Consider the following 18137-nt stretch of genomic DNA (forward strand, 5'->3'; position numbering starts at 1 on the left):
ATGGATGGATGGATGGATGGATGGATGGATGGATGGATGGATGGATGGATGGTTGGATGGATGGATGGCTAGATGGATACATGGATGGATGGATGGATGGATGGATGGATGGATGGATACATGGATGAATGGATACATGGATGGATACTGTGCTGGACATCAGCAATGAATGAGTCCTTGGTATCTTATCTGGCATCCAGAATGATAAGAAGTTGGGACAAAAGAAACTTAATCTTCTGACATATGTTTATTGCCTTTTGATTCAAGGAAAGCAAAAGCAAAGAACCATGTTGAGCTTAAAGGGAAGAGGGGCTGTCTAGTCAAAACAGCCTCTCATTTTTTCAGTCTCCTTCATAAAAAAAATCCACCTTAAACCTAGAATTCACTGAGGTGTTAGTACATTTTGGTCTCTTATAAGGAGTGAGTTGACTGTACTCTGAGCCAGAGTCCCAGCTCTGTCCAGATTGACCTTGAAAAATTCACTTGGTTCTATTAAGTGTTTTTAAGTCCCCCTCTCTGTAAGAAGAAAATACTAACTTTAGCCCTCAATGCTTCCTCAGAAATGTTGTAAGGAGAGAGTAACAGCATATGGGATATAGTGTAAGCTCCTACAAAGAAAGGTCCATAAATGGATTTACAAGAGCAAAAATAAATGGGCAATATTCTCAGTATCATGCTATTGTTCTTCCTTTTAAACACATTTCTCTGGTTAAAGTTGATAGTAAACTGATAAATATGCTAAGCAGATTTAGGTCATGCTGCTCTTTGAAACCAGCTTGCTGATAATTCTCATCTTAAGGATTCATTTAGCACCACCCTATCTTCTAGAGAAGAATGGGAAATACAATCATAAAGACTCATCTTGTTTAAAAGAATCTAAACTATCTATACCTAGCATCACCCTGAAGTTAGCCCCACCTTCCCCACCAGCCCTCTGAGCAATGCAGATCTATACATGACTGTCACAGCAACTTGAGTTGAGCAGGAGAAGGTTTTCCTAAAGAAAATCCCAGAGCATTAGAAGGCATGCAGCAACTCCCAGCTGGTCACTGGAATGTGTTCACAATATGCTGCAAGCCTGCAGAAAGCAACATGCTATAGCCCGTGGAGTCCTTGTGACAGTGACAGAGCTTTCTCGTAGGCTGTAATCAATTATGATGCTTAAGTGCCTTATGTTTTAAAGAAAAATAAATAATGAAACATCTCTCTCTCTCTGTGCAACGGAGACCCAACCAAGTCAAATCATTTCAATGCCATCTCTTGGCCAAATGCTCGTTCTAAGAGAATACTTCCAAAATTGTGAAAGTAGAAACAAAACGAATGAATCATGGGAAATACACAGGGTTGCTCTTTTATCAGATCACAGTGCTTTTATCTCCCGTTTCTCCATATCAAGAAAGAAAATACTCAGATTTTTAATCTATAAAAGAACAGTACGTTCAATGTGTCCTTTGGAAGCTCTGAACAGACACATGCTCAGCACCTAATGCACTGGGGATGCAGCCCCGGAACACTGCCTCGCCCACCATGTGGAAATTCCCATCCAATTTCTATATATAACCACCACATTTCACATGCACACACCAGCCCCCAAACCCGTCCACATGCACACTGTAATCTCCTCATGCTTGCAGAAACTGGAATGCTGTAACAATGCCCTGCATTGGAGAAATTCACAAGAAAAGCCAAGAGATGGTTTCCTGACTAAAGGAGAAAGGGCTAGCGCAGTCGGCGGCAATGCCTTCATGCCAGGGCAGGCTCTGCCCAGCTCTCTGGAGTGTGATCTGCATGTCTAATAATGGAATAGGTTCGCGGGATCAGCCACTTACCTTGGAATGCTGCAGCAGAAGTATCTGCTCGTCAAGTTCCTGCCGCTTGCCTTCTATTTCAGTCTGCCTCTTTCTTTTTTCCTTGAAAATAAAGAGAGAGAGGCTGTAAGAGTAGGTGGGTGTTGGCTCCAGGAATTTTAAGGCTGGAAGCAGTGGTGGCAACACACATCTGTAGAGACGCTCACAGAGACGCTGGGCACACACACAGTGTCACCTGCCTCTCTGCCTCCAGGAGCTTTCTGCCTAACATGCCTGCTGTGGGCTCGGCGAGTGGGAGAGTCTCCTCCGTCAGCCAGGCTGCAGCAATTTCATCCAGAAGAAAAGGCGGTTTCCACACACACACACACACACACACACACTCACACACTCACAGAGTCATGTTCTATGCAGCGTTAATTTGGAGACAAAGAATAAAAATGTCTCCATCGAAAAGATAAAGGTTGTTATAAACTGCAAAGATGACAGAATGAAACAGTGGGGATTCTAGGGTTAGCTTTCTCTCATCGAAATCACATACACATGTAATCCAACACAAGTTCCAATTTCGTAGGACAAATCATCCCTTTCGACTTCACAAACAATGCAAATTAGATGGGTGGTCTCTGCTGAAACTAGTCTCGGGGTGGGGGTGGGGGAGCACTGCATGTGGGGGGGGCTCCCTGAGGTTATGTTAAATATGAAATCTGAAGTTGGTCTGCCTGGATCCAACTCCCAGCTCTGCCATTTGCTACCTGTGTGACCTCTGGCAAGTTCTTTTAACCTCCCTGGGTCCACACCTTCTCTCACATAAAGAGGAGATCATAATTTGTACCTAAACCATATGGTTGGGGCGTGGTTTCAATGAGATGATAATGTAAAGGATTTGGAACAGTGGTCTGGCACATAGTAAATGCTCAATAAACGTTATTTGTTCTTATACTTATTGCCACATGTTTTCTTCTAGGTAATGCCTAGACGCCGGCTCTAAAGGGAGGTAATTCCCCTGTATTCAGAGCATAACCTTTCCACTGGAGTGCACACTTAATGCTCTTCTTCCCCATACTTCTCAAATGCAGACAAGAGACATCATATAAACGTGACTGATTTAAGAACAGAAAGGCCTGCCTTTAATGACAGCTTACTTGTTCCACGTTTTGTTTCCAAAGTGCACAGTGGGGAGGTCTGCTGAGACATTTACGGCACTGGATTATTTTCCTTGACTCACATATGCAGGGAGAAACTTGCTAGACAGACAGAGTGGCATCCGACAATAGAACAGCCAAACTCTGGAGGAGACGATACTGTGGAAGGCTGGCTGCTGGGCTCTGTGCTAACAGAAGGAGTTGCTATGTTTTCTATTCAAGTCAACACAGCTATGATTTGTGTTACAACCAAGCTCCTCTGTGCAATGCACAGACTTGTAAGAAATATTAGTTTATAATCTCAAGCCGCTGGGAGACATGATATCCGAGTCAGGGATATAACCTCCCTGCCAAAGTGAGGCCCAAGAAGTTAACCATTTACCAAAGAACTCCGATCAGTGGTGCATTATGGACGCTGCCTAATCCCAGAGAATGTGTAAGAACATATAATATATGACAGTGGATGGGAAAGTGAGGCCTAATGAGAAGAGCCCCCCCCATCCAGTGCCTCAGAAGTGCCACATGACAAAGCAAGGACTTCCAGAACCAGCCACCATGTCTATATCCTAGCTACTCTAGCCCCTCAAGAGTAGGCTCACGGGACCTTATCGTTCGCTCCCACTGGCTATCCAGATATGTAGTGGTCCAAATTTAAATCCAGATCCAAGAGGTAGTATGTCACGGACACATGATGCAGAGACACAATACTTTCACGCATGTGAAACTGTGTGCTACGTGTTTGTTATAGACTGAACGCTTATGTCCTCCCCCTAAATCTGTATGTTAAAACCTAATCGCCAAAGTGACAGTAATTAGGAGGTGGGGACCTTTGGGAGGTGATGAGGTGATGAGATTGGATCCCTCCTGAATGGGACTAGTGTGCCCTTATATGAGAAACCCCAGAGAACTCTTTTGCCCCTTCTACCAGGTGAGGACACAGTGAAAAGACAATTATCTCTGAACCAGGAAGCAGGCCCCCACCAGACACGGAATTTGCCAGTGCCTTGATCTTGGGCTTCCCAACCTCCAGAACTGTGGAAAACAAATTCAGTCTATGGTATTTTGTTATAGAACCTGAATGCGCTAAGCCAGTATTCTAATTACACGTCTGGTCATTTGCAAACCTAGGCTTTCCCACCTCTGGGTCTTTGTTCATCTAGAAAATCCTCACTCCAGAGTTGCCCACGATGATATGAGTGAACTATGCCTTGAATAGAAAAAATATTCCCGATGGTATAAACAGTGAAATTTTACATCCCCAAGCAGTAGACTCACTGGTGGTCACTGTGAACAGACATGATCAGAAAGATGCAGGTTTTAAGTTGGTTCATTAAAAATGGGTAGGAATTAGGTAGATATAAATTAATGGGGCGCACATTCCAGGAAAAGGGAATGTGTGAACAAGGGTAGAAATGTCCCTGCACATTCCAGGGACAGTGAGGAGGGAAATCTATCTGAAGTGTAGGGCTGGCTCTTTGGAATAGAGATCGATGGTTCAAAAGATTGCCTAGGACTAGACCATTGAGGGCCTTGAATGCCAGGCCAAGAAGTTTGGATTTTATTCTATAGGCAATGGCATATTGCAGGGTTCTAAGCAAGAGAGTGATATGGTAAAATGGCATTTTGGGAACATTAATCTGGCACTGGTGTATAGGATGGATTAATAGGGGACGGGATGCTTTTTCTATAAAGGTCCAGACAGTAAATGTTTTAGGTTTTGTAGAACATACAATCTCTGTTGCAACTACTCAAAGCTATCACTGCAGTGCAAAAATGGCCTTAGATAATAATATATAAATGAATGAGTATGGTTCTCTTCTTTTTTTAAAAGATTTTAGTAATTTGAGAGACAGACAGCACAAGCAGGGGGTGAGGGAGAAGCAGTCTCCCCACTAAGCAGGGAGACCGACACAAGGCTTAATCCCAGGACCCTGGGACCATAACCTGACCCAAAGGCAGACACCTAATTGACTGAGCCACCCAGGCACCCCGAGTGTGACTGTGTTCTAATAAACCTTTATTTACAAACAGAGGTGGCAGGCCAGATTTAGCCTGTAGTCAGAATTTGCTGGCCTCTGGATGAAAAGATCATTAAGTGTCTTAGGAGGATGTTGCAATGTGGTGGGGATGGATAAGCTAACAAGCCCCCTGTAGCTTAGAGCTGTTCTGATCAGAACGGAAAGAAAAGGACAAATACAAGAACCAGAGCTGACGAGACCCTGGACTAATAGGATCTAGGGCGGGTAGGCAAGGCAGGGTCTTGGCTTTCAGCCACACAGACCAAAGCATGCTGGTGCAGGAATGGGCAACAGTGGGAAAGCAGTAGTTCCCCACTGGTGCCGTATTCATATTTTCTCTGAGGAAACTCCTTATTAGGTTAAAACTCAAAACCAAACAGTTGTTAATATACACAACCAGGCACCAGCATCAGCATGTTCACATTTGTGTTCTGTCTGCTGCAGACTCAGGCTTGGCCCCGTCCCAAGGACCCTTTGTTCATCAACGGCTGCTAGAGGAATCTTTGGTGAGTTGAGTCTGCTCCCACAGTGATGGGGTTAGGTCCTGAGGTCACTACGAACCCAACAAAAGAGGTACGACGTGCAGTCAGCCTCTGTATAGAATCAATTATGAGTCAATGTCCAGCAAGTTCCAGTACGACACTGTTGGGTTCCTGGGATCGCCTGCTTGGGCTGCTGAGATCTGAGCTGTGCTCCTCACCTGTTAGCCTGCTGCTCCCCAGACTTCTGCTTCCCTGGATGAAGGCAAAACCACTAACTCTCTTCCCACTCCAGACAGTTAGACGACATGATTCCCTTTAGTCTCATCGACCATACACGGTATGTTGATAACTTCCCCATCTGGATTTTCAGCCTAGGTCTCCCTTCTGAGCTCCAGATTCCCATATCCAATGGCCAAGAGTTCATACCCATTCCCTCAAATGTAGTGCTTGCCTAATCATCATCTTGGCCATCCCTCCTCCCCTAGCCTCACATCTTTCTATTCTTCATCTCAGCAAATGGCGCTACTCAAATCAGAAACTGCAGTTATCCTGGACACATCACTTTCTCGAAAGACCGCTTCCTGTTGGTTCTGCTTGTCATTCTCTACATCGTCTGCTTCCCAAATACAACCTTTATTACTACCTTCATATTCCCTCCTTTATCTCCCCACCTGCACATGTAGAATATTCCACATTAGTATCTTTAGCAATCCATAGCACTTACCTGTTACACCCAATTTCCAACTGGATTACTACAGGGATGTCCTCACTAGTCTCTCTGCTTCTGAGTCCTGGCTCTGAGCAAGTCCCTCTGCATGGCTGCTAGAGTGATACTCTAAAATGGAAGTGTATCTCCATCCCTTACTTCAAATCCCAGAATGCCTCCCATTGCCTGCAATGGCAAATAGTAAGTTTTCCCTCACTGCTTCATCTGACAAAAAAAGTACTGGGGCACCTGGGTGGCTCAGTCGGTCAAGTGTCCGAATCTTGATTTCAGCTTGGGTCATGATCTCAGGGTCATGGGCTCGAGTCCCACATTGGGCCCATGCTCAGCACAGAGTCTGCTTGAGATTCTCTCTCTCCCTCTCTGCCCTTCCCCCTGCTCAAGCTCTTTAAATAAATAAATAAATAAATAAATAAATAAATAAATAAAATCTTTTTTTTAAAAAAAGTATTCCTCTTTGACAATACAGTTTAAATATCAATGAAACTAGAGTAACCATCTGCCCAGTCTTCTTTCCTTCAGAGAATTCACATACCCTCATTGTAAATGGAACTGGTGGGTATGACAGTCATAAGTTAATCACATGTAGCCAGGCTCATCTCTGCCACAAGGATTTGCATGTGACGCAGGCTGGACTAATCATTCCACCTTATCTCAGTGCAATAGCAGTTGGGCCAAGGGCTGGCTAAACGACCCCCGCAGGACCAATAAGAAATATTTCTAGGGATAGACACATGAATACTGGGAGAGAAAAGCTCCCTTTCCACTGAGGTTAAGCTGGGACAGTGCACATCGGAGTGGCAATCTTCCCAAGCCACATGGAAGAAATGTATCCATGTTGGAGAATGTCGAACATGCAGAGAGAAGAAGAGCTGAAAGACAGAGAAAGAAGGATCTTGATGACACTAATGGGTCCCAGGTCTAGTTATGCATGAAGCCAGAACCACCCCTGGCCTTCCTAAATTCTATACACTAAGACACCTCCCTTTTGCTTAAGCTAGTTTGAGCGGTGCTTCTATCACTTACAACTCAAAGAGTAGTGACAAGTACAGATGCCTTTTCTGCTCCCTCCAAATAGAATTCATCATCCCTCTTTCTCTGCTCCCTTTATAGGCTGTGGGTCTTTCTGCATTAGCACCTTGAGCACTTTAGCACTTACACGTATCTTCTCCCTTTACCAAACTACATGCTCTTTAAGGACAAAAATCTTGGCTGATGCAGGGGCACTTGGGTGGTTCAGTCGGTTGAGCATCCAACTCATGGTTTCGGCTCAGGTCATTATCTCATGGGTGGTGAGATTGAGCCTTGAGTTGGGCTCCACACTCAGCAGGGAATCTGCTTGAGATTCTCTCCCTCTGCCCCTACCCCTTCCCGCCTCTCCCTCTCTCAAATTAATAAAAAAAATCTTGCAGCATCTCCAAAGCCTAGAGCCCTGCATGATGAAGATATGTAATAGTTATATCTGACTGAGATCAGATATAACTGAGATCATGTTCTATTTGTATAAATCCTTCATTCAAATGCGTTATGAATTTGCACTCATGACTTCAATGGCAGTAAAATATATCATTGAAAACACATTAGCGATCAGTCAGTAGAACCAGAAGTGTCTTTCTGTTGGAGACATTAGCCCATAAGGAATAGACTATTATTGCCATGCATAAAAGAACAGAGTTGAAAAAGCTAACTCTGGGAAGGAATCATGGAAAGCTCATTCTGGGGAGAAAAGCTGGGGTAAGGGGAAATTCCAGGGAAAGCATAATGAGCTGACAGTAGCGAACCATTCAGGGGGAATGTGACTCAAGAGACATCTGGAATGAAGTGATCGCAATCCATTAGGAAGGTTTCCAGATCCCTCTACTATCTGGGAGGCCTAGCAAGTCACTTTCATTGTCTTTCTGTAAATTATATATTTTCCTGGCAAGTATTTTCTGGAAGTATTGCAACATTATGAAACTGCAGGCTCTTAGCATAGTAAGGAACACCACTGGAATGGAGCACACTCTGGGCAAAGGTGGTTAGTCAGTACAAGGGCAAGTCCCTAGGAAGCCTATGTTCACCCTTGTGCAGCAGGAGGCAGACTCCCTCTTTCCTCCTCTGCCCGGGCTGCAACCCAGGCAAGGTGGTGGCTGGGGAGGCGTCCCAGATGAGTCACTGAGAAACAGTGAGAGAGGGGAAGAGGCTGAGCAGGGAGGGCAGTAAGGAGCAGAGAAAGGTAGTTCCCTTTCCTCTGTTGAGGCCCACATTGACTTGAGCAGATACTTAGAGCCCCAGCATGCATCTGTGGGAAGGAACCAGAAGACCTACATATTCAGAGCACTATTGCCTTCAAGAGATGCCAGAATTTAGATGAGAGGGGGAAAAAAAGAAAATATGTTAAAACTTAAATGTTGCAGTATTTCCTCCGGCTATTGCTAGATAAAGAGAAAGTTGCTTTGATGGCCGCCCATTGTGAGCCAAAGGGAATTGTGTGTCCCTTCCCTGAGCTCACACAGGCTTTTCAGTGACTCTGGGCCAGCTGGTTCCTAGGCTTTGCAGTGCAGATTCAGAGAAAGGGGCAGAGTGAACCACAGACCCAAACTGTTTTAAATAGTTTGCACTTGGAAAGGGAACAGGGCATATAGCTGATAGGGGGGAAATCAGACAGAGAAAAGGAAGGCAAGAATGAAGAAAAAAGAACTGAGATGGCTTGGGGACAGCTTGAAGTTCACTCATTTAAAAAGAAAAGGAACTGAGTTACTAAGACCAGAAGATCAGGAGGAGAGAATCTTGTGGTATTTTATTGTGGCTTATCAAATGAATCCTCTTCAATGTACTCCCAAAGATTCCGGTAAGAATACTGGACTTTTCCTCAGTCTGTGCTTCTCTGAATGTGCCTTCTAGCTGAAATGGAATCACCATTTTATATAAGTTTTTATATAAAGCTTTTATATAAGCTACGCTAAATAGTAAGGTAATGGTGAGAATTAAATTATGGAAAATCAACTTGCAAATGGGGCCCCTGTGAGCTTTTTCTATTAAGGAATCAGAATGTCATCTCAGGCATGGTTGAATTGTAATTACCTGTTTAATGCTTCTGTAGAACCAGTGTTATTTATGTATCTGAGGAAAGAGAAGCAGGATGGTCGGTCTGAAAACTGAGAACCTGAGTGATCAAGGATAAAACAATCGAGGAGGTGCCCGCCCAGCTCTGTCCAACTGCCTGTCCAGATAACTTGAATGTTGAGTTTGCTCAGCGGACGTACCCCTACCAGAGATCAGTTATCTGATCTCAATGCCACCAGATATCAAACCTCTCTCTCCTGGCTCTGACTTGGAAGGTCACCAATCATGATTCTGATTATATCCTTGCTTCCCCAAGTAGTTAGCTAAATGGAGAGATAATGCTTGTTAAGCCCCCTGCAATGTCCATCCACCATAAAATGAATAACATGATGCTTGGACTTAGGTTGACGAGTGTATTGAAAGACAAGTTGTTATGTGATTTTCTGATCCCACAAAACTAAAGAGCAGAATCTGGAATCAGTTCATAAGTCTTGGTCAAAAGGACAAGTAAACTACATTTCCTATAATCACACTGCTTTGCCCAGCTGTGCACCCATTCAACCTACAACCATCGCCACATGAAGTAGAGAATTCTACAACTCTATTCATTCCCATTGCTTAGTTTGGACTAGCATTCCCATTTAGGTAATTATCTTTCATTCAACTGATTACTTGGCCTTGAACTTGCCATCTATTGGTAACAGAGGGAACTGCCTGCTTTGTTTTGCTTTTAACAGAAATTATAAAGTCAAAAGAAAGAATTTTAAATAGGAAAGAGCCACTGATTAGTTCAAACTTCCCTAAGGGTTTTTGAAAGGATACTTTAACACCTAAAATCTTAACAAACATTATACAGAGTTTAGATGCAAAATTGAACAGTTAATATAGCTAGCCTATTAGTGACAAGTCCGATGCACAACACAGGAAAGTTTTAGTTTAAAGTCTTTTGTAGATAGTCCATATGGATTATATCTTAAGTCTATTTTTAAGATATGTCCTCAGTGTTACCCCTTAAATAATTATTCAGCCATATAGCTATATTTTTGCTTTAATGGTCATAACATCCAGTTCTTTGCTAGGCGTGCTTCCCTTTAGCATCCTTTTCTGGAAACCAAAAAGGAGAGTGGTCTGACATGGCTCTCGTGAGAAAGTAAGATCTGTTTTATGGTATCATATAGATAAATCCACTGTGAAGAAAAAAATCAGGCAGTTTCTATACAGATGGAATGGTAGAGAACTCTGAGAAAGTCCCAAATGCCAGAAATAACATAACTAAATTCACCCACAGAACATAATCTCCATATCATCACTCTCAAAGTACTGCGTTACTCCTACCATGAAGCCACATGAACACCAAACTAGGAGTCAGGAGACCCAGCTTTGGGTACAGGTTCGACCCCTAACCCCTGGATGCCTTGGATGAGTCTATTGTTTCTGGGCTTTCGATTCCCCACATGTGAACTGAGCAGGTTGGAACAGCTTCACTGTAAGCTTCCAGCTCTAGGAATCTAGGATACTAAGTAGAACAATGGCTTCATTCTAGACGGTCACAAGCCCTTCCTCATCTATAAAGTCACACTAGCAAACATTTACATAGTGCTTACTGTGTGCCTGGCACCGTTCTGATTGGCAAATATTAACACTTTTAACCTTCACAACGATCCAGTGGGTTAGGTACAGTAATTACCCACATTTTACAGAGGAGAAAACTGAGGTACAGGGAGATACAGAGATGAGGCCAAATGGCTAGTGTTAAATAGAATTTGAACCCAGTATGAAATATGGAAATATAAATGTCTTAAGGTGCTATGTGAAATACAATAAAAAATGGAACCAAGCACATCTCCTGACAGAGTGCAGAACCCAGCAGGTACAGGTTCTTCCTTTGCACCTGGTATGAAGTTTTGGGCTTCGGATTTTGCCTAAGCAACTGCAATCTACTCATGGAACCAAAAATCAGATATGTACTGGTTGAACCTAAGAATAGGATGTTGTTGGTGGTAAAAATAACAACAACAAAAACAATAATAATAATGGTAATTAAGTTTGTTGACTACTTGCTATGTGCCAGGATCCCTCCAGTTTTTCATTTAATCCTCAGAACACTTCCTTTTTTTTTATTATGTTATGTTAATCACCATACATTACATCATTAGTTCTTGATGTAGTGTTGTAGAGGGGAGGGGGTGGGGTGATGGGTTAGCCTGGTGATGGGTATTAAAGAGGGCACGTACTTCATGGAGCACTGGGTGTTATACGCAAACAACGAATCATAGAACACTTTCTTTTTTAAAAAAGATTTTATTTACTTGAGAGAGAGCACAAGCGGGGGTGGAGGGACAAAGGGAGAGGAAGAGGGAGACTCCCCACTGAGCAGGGAGCCCACCATTGGGCTCCATTCCAGGACCCTGGGATCATGACCTGAGCTGAAGGCAGACCCTTAACCTACTGAGCTACCCAGCGCCCCCTATTATGTTTTTAAATGCTCTATTTATCTGGGCTATTTATATTTCCTTCTTTGTACTTTTCTCATAGATATAGATAGATGTAGATATAGATATAGATGCAGGTAGATGGTCACCAGGTATTGACATCTAAAGCAAGAAACAAACAAAAACGTGATTGGCAAGAGTCAGGAAAGGTGTGTACATCTCTGTTTGGAATGATGCTCATTTCTCAGAGTTGGCGTTCCTTTGTTTTGAGAATGCCCCACATCGTGTTCACGTTCTATTTTTGTGCACACTATTTTGTCTTGTATTTCCAACAACCACAGCTCTGTTCAGGTGCATCCCAGCCCCGCTACTGGTCCATGGGCTGATGCTTTAAGACCTGCAAGCAGCCAGTGGGAGAAATGCTTCCCATGAGGTCCACGCAGTGTCCACTCCTGCTTCCGGCCGAGGGACATTTTCTGCAGGTCTTGCACTTCTTCCCAAGCTAGAACTGTCAGTTTAGTGGATTCCTCTGCCCCTTACTCTTCCTGTCATCTAATTTTAGAGATACATTCTAATACCTAGATGCCCCAGATTTAGAGAGTATCTCTACTCATGAGCCTGACATGGTAAATTGAGAGCTTTCCCAGCTGCTGCCTCATTTTGCAACCGTCCTTCTCAGATGAAAGGTTCAAATGGGAGAGACTCATTTTGCATCTGCTCTCCTTATGAAATCGTTCAATCCCCTGGAAGTGTCTCCTGCAGGGATTGAAGTAAATGAATATAGTGGTTCACCAGGAATTGCTGAAGGTTCCAATCCAGGCTCAACCTATTTCTGTTTGGAATTGGGAAATGCTCACAGATTTTGTAAAAGGTCTTCTGTTTGGGGGGTTGGGTGGTGGTGGAAAGATTTGACATCAGAATGTTTTGCATCCTCCACATCTCATTTGTTCTGGAAGGTTTTGGCACATGCGCATGAAGGTGGGGAGGTCGTGAGTTCCAAGTGTCTTGTGTGGAGCTCTCTCAGAGATAAGCAAATGTTAGTGGTCAGAACACATCTCTGTTCACAACAACGTGTTCAGGAATCAGATGGTCTGGGCTTCAGCCCCTGTTTGGCCACTGCCTAGCCCATGACCTTGGACATGTTTACTCACTCATGCTCAGTTTTGACTGTTCTCATCCTACTTGAAAGTGTTCTGGGGGTGCCTGGGTGGCTCAGTCAGTTAAGCATCTGCCTTCAGCTGCCTTCATCAAGTCCCACATTAGGTTCCCAGGTCAGAGGGGAGTCTTCCTCTCCTCTCTGCTCGTGCTCTCTCTCACTATCTCTGTCGTTATCTCTGTCTCTCTCTCTCAAATAAATAAAATCTTTAAAAAAATAAAAACATAATATAAATCAAGCTAATAAATGTGTATGGTGAGAAAACTCGAACAATACACCAAGAAATAAAATGAATAGCTATGTCTCCCTATACCCCACCCCCATTAATTTAGGTTTTTTATGTATCCTACTAGGGGGAAAAAAAAAATCCACAAGTATACCAACCTATTATCCATAGAGATCTTTTATACTTTATATAAAAGGAATTATTACACAAGCTTCCTGCTCTCCACCTTCCTTTTTTCTTAGGGATTTTTCTAACTCAGCACATGGGGTCCCCCCTCATTCTTTGTAATTGCTGCTTAGATTTACTTTATTTTACTGGTCAGCTGCTGATGGATTGTTTAGGTGGTTCCCAGTATTTTATTTGCTGTTATAAACAGGGCTCTAATGAATCTTTTTCTGCATACATCTTAAATGTATTTTTGTGGGGTAAATCTATAGGGTAAGTTTCTAGCAGAAGGACTGCTAAGTCAAAGGATTTGACTCTTTAACACTTTAATAGGGCCAAACTGCCCTCCCCAAACCATTTTCTCTGTGTCTTAAATGATATAATTCCAAGTTGAAAATAAGACTCAAGCAACTAATATAAAGGGTTTTGACAGTTTCCCCCTTTATTAGCCAAATCCTTAGTGACCCAGGGGGAGTTTAAATGAAAGAAAATATCTACCACTTTGTTAATCAACTGCAAGCTGCTCTTAAACCATACTTGCGTAATCTGTCTTTATTACAGACTATTATTCTGTGTTTTCAGGCTTAAAAGGACACTTTTCAGGTTTAAAAAAGTGATGCTTTTCTCCGTTCTGAACAGGAGTCTATCATGGCTCCATTAGTTTTCTAGGAGGAATCAAATTGGTCCCCCTCTTCTTTGCACTGTTGATGTCAGAATTATCATATAGCCAAGGTGTGCCCTTGTCTATAATGAAAGAGGGTTTATTTCTTCTGCTGTTGTACAAAATTTTCCATCTACCAAAATAAATTCTAGATGGACTTAGGCAATGTAAAAAATGAAAACATGAGAAAATACAGTGATTATCTGATTTTAGGAGGGGAAAGGACCTTAAAAACATAAAGCAGAGAAAGAAACCACAAAGTATGAACATTCATTATATAACTTCATTACATAAAACTTAAAAATGTGGTTTTTATAGTGCCAACGAAATATACAACTCAAAGGCAAGTGTCCATCTGGGACCGAATATTTGCAATATTTACATCAAAGGGCTAAGACCTTTAATAAATAAAGGTTCTTACAAAACTATATTATTTGTAATAAAGCCATGAACACTGAAATACACGAAAAAGAACAAAATATAGGGGAAATGTTCAACATTATCAGTAACCAAAGAAATGCAAATTAAGCACTGGGATGCCATGTTCCACCTATGAAATGTACTCTCTTGCTTCCTACACACCCTCAGTGTATTTTAAAATATCATGTGTTCTGTGTTGGAGAGGGTGTGAAGAAAAAAGACCCTCTCTTTAATCTCGGTCGGAATTACAAATAAGAATCGTCTTTCTGGAAGGCCATTTCAAAGGTTATTGATTGACTTCATCATAAAGGATTTATGCAGAGGAAATTGTCTTTGACATGCTCAAAGATTTTTGTAAAGGATGTTCAACCTAGAGATATATATGCAACACCAAAAAAATAAATAAATAAATCAAAGAGCAAGTGATTAGTTAAATAAGATGAATCTTATAAACCATCCAATGACTTCCCTTTTCATTTGGGATAAAATCAAAGAAGCCCATCCGTGATGCATTGTCTGCCTCTCTCCTGAACCTCCTCTTGTCTCTCTTTCCTGGTCACGTCCCACTCCAGCAGCATTGGCTTTAACCAGAGATCAGCCAGGGCATGGGTGCCAGGCAAGTGGGCGGGGACCTGTGCCAAGTCTGCCACAGAATAAAACGAGACGTTGCTTTCCTTTGCCATTACCGCCCATGTATATCTCTCCCCAGGGAACCCTCCAGAGTTATGGCTATAGTCTGGTGCAAGACTCAAGATCTCGGGCTATAAATATCACGTAAGTGGTGCCCTGACCTCCTTCTTTCTAACCTCTGGCTTCCAGTCTCATCCAGTTCTGAACATGCAGAAGCCAGCTGGACGCCTCCACACCTTGACCTTAATTCTCCCCACAGTGTGCAACCCTAGATGACCATTAAGATTACCTGAAGAACATTACAAAGTACCAAGCCCAGGCCCCACCTCCTAAGACTTTGGTCTCATTGGTTCGGGCGCTGCAGGCTATGAATGCTCCCAGGTACTTTTAATGTGAGCAAAGGTGGAAAGTCACCACAGGGCCTGGGACAATCCCATGGTTCAGGCTGAGAAGCAGTTCCTTCTGTTTGGGCTGGTTTGAGCTTCCTCTTCATCAATCCAAAATAAGCTATTTGGTTAAATTTTGTTGAGGACTCAGCACAGAGTCAGTCACCTGCCTATTTTTGCCGTTAAGTCCTTACTTTCTTTGCTCTTCAAAATCTGTGTTTCAGCCCAAGGTCGATGGGGTTTTTGACGTAAGGACTGTAGAGTGTGTACTGAGCCCATGTCTCTCAAGAGTCAAGACTGCTTCTCTTTGTAGTATTTATCATCCCCACCAGCTGCTGTCTGAGTTCTCATCCCCTCCTGTGAGGCTCCTAGATTTGGTTTAGATTACAATTTTCTACCCCAGAACATGGGTGGTAAACCAAGTCAGATGAGGTCAAGGGGGTGCTGAATATAGAACCACAGAAAACACCTCAAATGCAGGTCAAACTGAATCTGGTTTCCATCAAAAGTAAACAAGTTTTGTGCTTTGAAGATTTACCTAAATGCCTGGATACTACACTACATTTCAAAATTAGGGAAGACCATGGTTAGGAAAAAGATCATCCCTGAGAACGGATTCCTTCTATGCAGCTTCCACCCATAACGTCTGGCGAGTACTGAGAAAAAGCAATAAAGGTGAGCTGAGTAGGTTCTCCGCCAGCTTTGAGTTGCAAGCAGTCTATCCCACAGGTACAACCAAAGTCTCCCAGAATTCCCTCTTCGGTCTCCTCTGGGGGCTGATGACAACCTGAGCACGGGAGAGGGAATCCATACTACTGAGGGCCCATGAGACCCTTGGGTCTCTCCGACCTGGCTCATCCTGCCAGGGGGTACCTGACACAGAATGAGCACTTCTCCTTTGTTCTGGCACTTTCCAGGAACTTAGCATTTAGTTCAGGTACACTTCTGGTCAGGGGGATGACTGAAGATCCCAGGGTAATATTTGATAAAGGTCTCATCGAATGAAAAGGATAACGATAAGACAAGAAGGGGAAATCACAGACTTGGTAAATGGCACCCATATTATTACATGCCTTTTTGACATGTGAATGCCAACTAACTTATAAAAAAAAGAAAAAAGAAAAAGAAAAGGCTATCCAAAAAACAAACAAGATTATATTGTGACAGCACATAGTATTTCTCGATAGAGCAGGTATCTATCTGCAAATCCCGAGCTGGATGCCTTATGTTTAGCTCAGTTTGAGATGTCTGCCTCCCTAAAGAGTTATTAACTAACACCAGCCTAGGGTCCCGGGGCTTCGGGCCCATGCATTTGATCTTTGGAAGATTCCTGCCTCCAAGCAGGGGGCTAGAAGTGCCATAGGTAACACCTAATATGGAGTATTGCATTTGTTGGGAAATAAAAGACTGTGAACTCTCTGAGTGATCTTTCTGTCTCTCTCCTATCTCAGTCTCCCTCGCTTTATAAGGAGTCCATGTTGTGTCCTGGATCCTATAACCTCTATCTTCCAGGGCAGGGCTTGGCAAACTCGCTCTGTAAAAAGCCACATCGTAAATATCTTTGGCTTCGCGGTCTGTGCCACAACTATCCGGCCCTGCCCTCGTCCAGCTACAGACAGGACATAAACAGACGGCCGTGGCTGTACTCCATCTGGCCCGCAGGCTGGAGCTTGCAGACCCCGGCGACCCCGCATCAAGAACGGCCTCCCGCCCCTTAGCGCTCTTATGGACTCGGGGAGCTCGGAGGGTCAGCAGTCGGAGCAACAAGCCGTGGGAGTGCCCTGAAGCGATCGTGCTGCTGGGGGTGGTGGGGCACACATGTAGATAAGTCACGGGGAAAGGAAAAACACCCCATCTCACAAGTCTTGAATTGGTGTACTCCTGACGGCCAGAGGAAAGGAGGGAGCGAACAAGGATGAAGCGAGGCGATTCTCACTGAGAATCCCAGGCACCTGGAACCTTCTGATTGTCCCGCACAATATTCTCAATGCCCAGAATGGTGTCTGGTGCACAGTAGACAATTAATCGATGAGCGAGCGAGCAAACAGACACACACCCGGCAAGTTGGGTCTCCAGTGAGGACGCTGAGCCTACAGGATTTCTGCCTCATCATGGAACGAATTCAGATGAGTGGGTTTTCTTTCCTTCCTCTCCCCAGGGCTGCGTGCTAAGAGTCACCCAGGAAAGCCCGAACACCCATTTGTTCTGATCACCGGGGGCCTCGAGCAATTACACTGAACAGCAGTACGAAATGAACACAGTCTAACCCAGAAACCCTGAAAATCCCTGAATCTAGTTAATCGAGCAATTTTTAGCAAGTCAAGGCACTTTTTATGGTTGCCTCCTAGCCATCTGGGGAAGCAATTGCTTTCGCCTAAACTGGGAACTGTCTTCCTTCCAGCTTTCCAGGGCGGCCCAGGAGACAGCCATCAGCCGAATGACAATCAAGATAGGCTCTCAGCGACGATGGACTCTGAAAAACTAACAGGGTTCTAGAGGGGAGGAGGGTGGGAGGATGGGTTAGCCTGGTGGTGGGTATTGAGGAGGGCACATTCTGCATGGAGCACTGGGTGTTATGCACAAACAATGAATCATGGAATACTTCATCTAAAACTAATGATGTAATGTATGGGGATTAACATAAGAATAAAAAAAAAAATGAGGGCGCCTGGGTGGCTCAGTTGGTTAAGCGACTGCCTTCGGCTCAGATCATGATCCCGGAGTCCCGGGATCGAGTCCCGCATCAGGCTCCCTGCTCGGCAGGGAGTCTGCTTCTCCCTCTGTCCCTCCCCCATCTCATGCTCTCTCTATCTCATTCTCTCTCAAATGAATAAATAAAATC

At 43.7% G+C, this 18137-nt stretch overlaps 1 protein-coding gene across 8 annotated transcripts in view; it reads right to left on the reverse strand.

Moving 5' to 3' along the window:
- Nucleotides 1-18137, reverse strand: part of PALM2AKAP2 (PALM2 and AKAP2 fusion) — a 346978-nt gene that overhangs the window by 275580 nt on the left and 53261 nt on the right. For all 8 annotated transcript variants that reach the window (XM_035016104.1, XM_035016101.1, XM_035016107.1 and 5 more), the window contains one exon: nucleotides 1830-1910. In XM_035016104.1, the coding sequence (XP_034871995.1) occupies nucleotides 1830-1910 (81 nt within the window). The remainder of the gene's footprint in view (nucleotides 1-1829; nucleotides 1911-18137) is intronic.

This window comes from Mirounga leonina, unplaced genomic scaffold (genome assembly GCF_011800145.1).
Source record: "Mirounga leonina isolate KUSES-001 unplaced genomic scaffold, KU_Mleo_1.0 Mir_170, whole genome shotgun sequence".
Classification (NCBI taxonomy): domain Eukaryota; kingdom Metazoa; phylum Chordata; class Mammalia; order Carnivora; family Phocidae; genus Mirounga; species Mirounga leonina.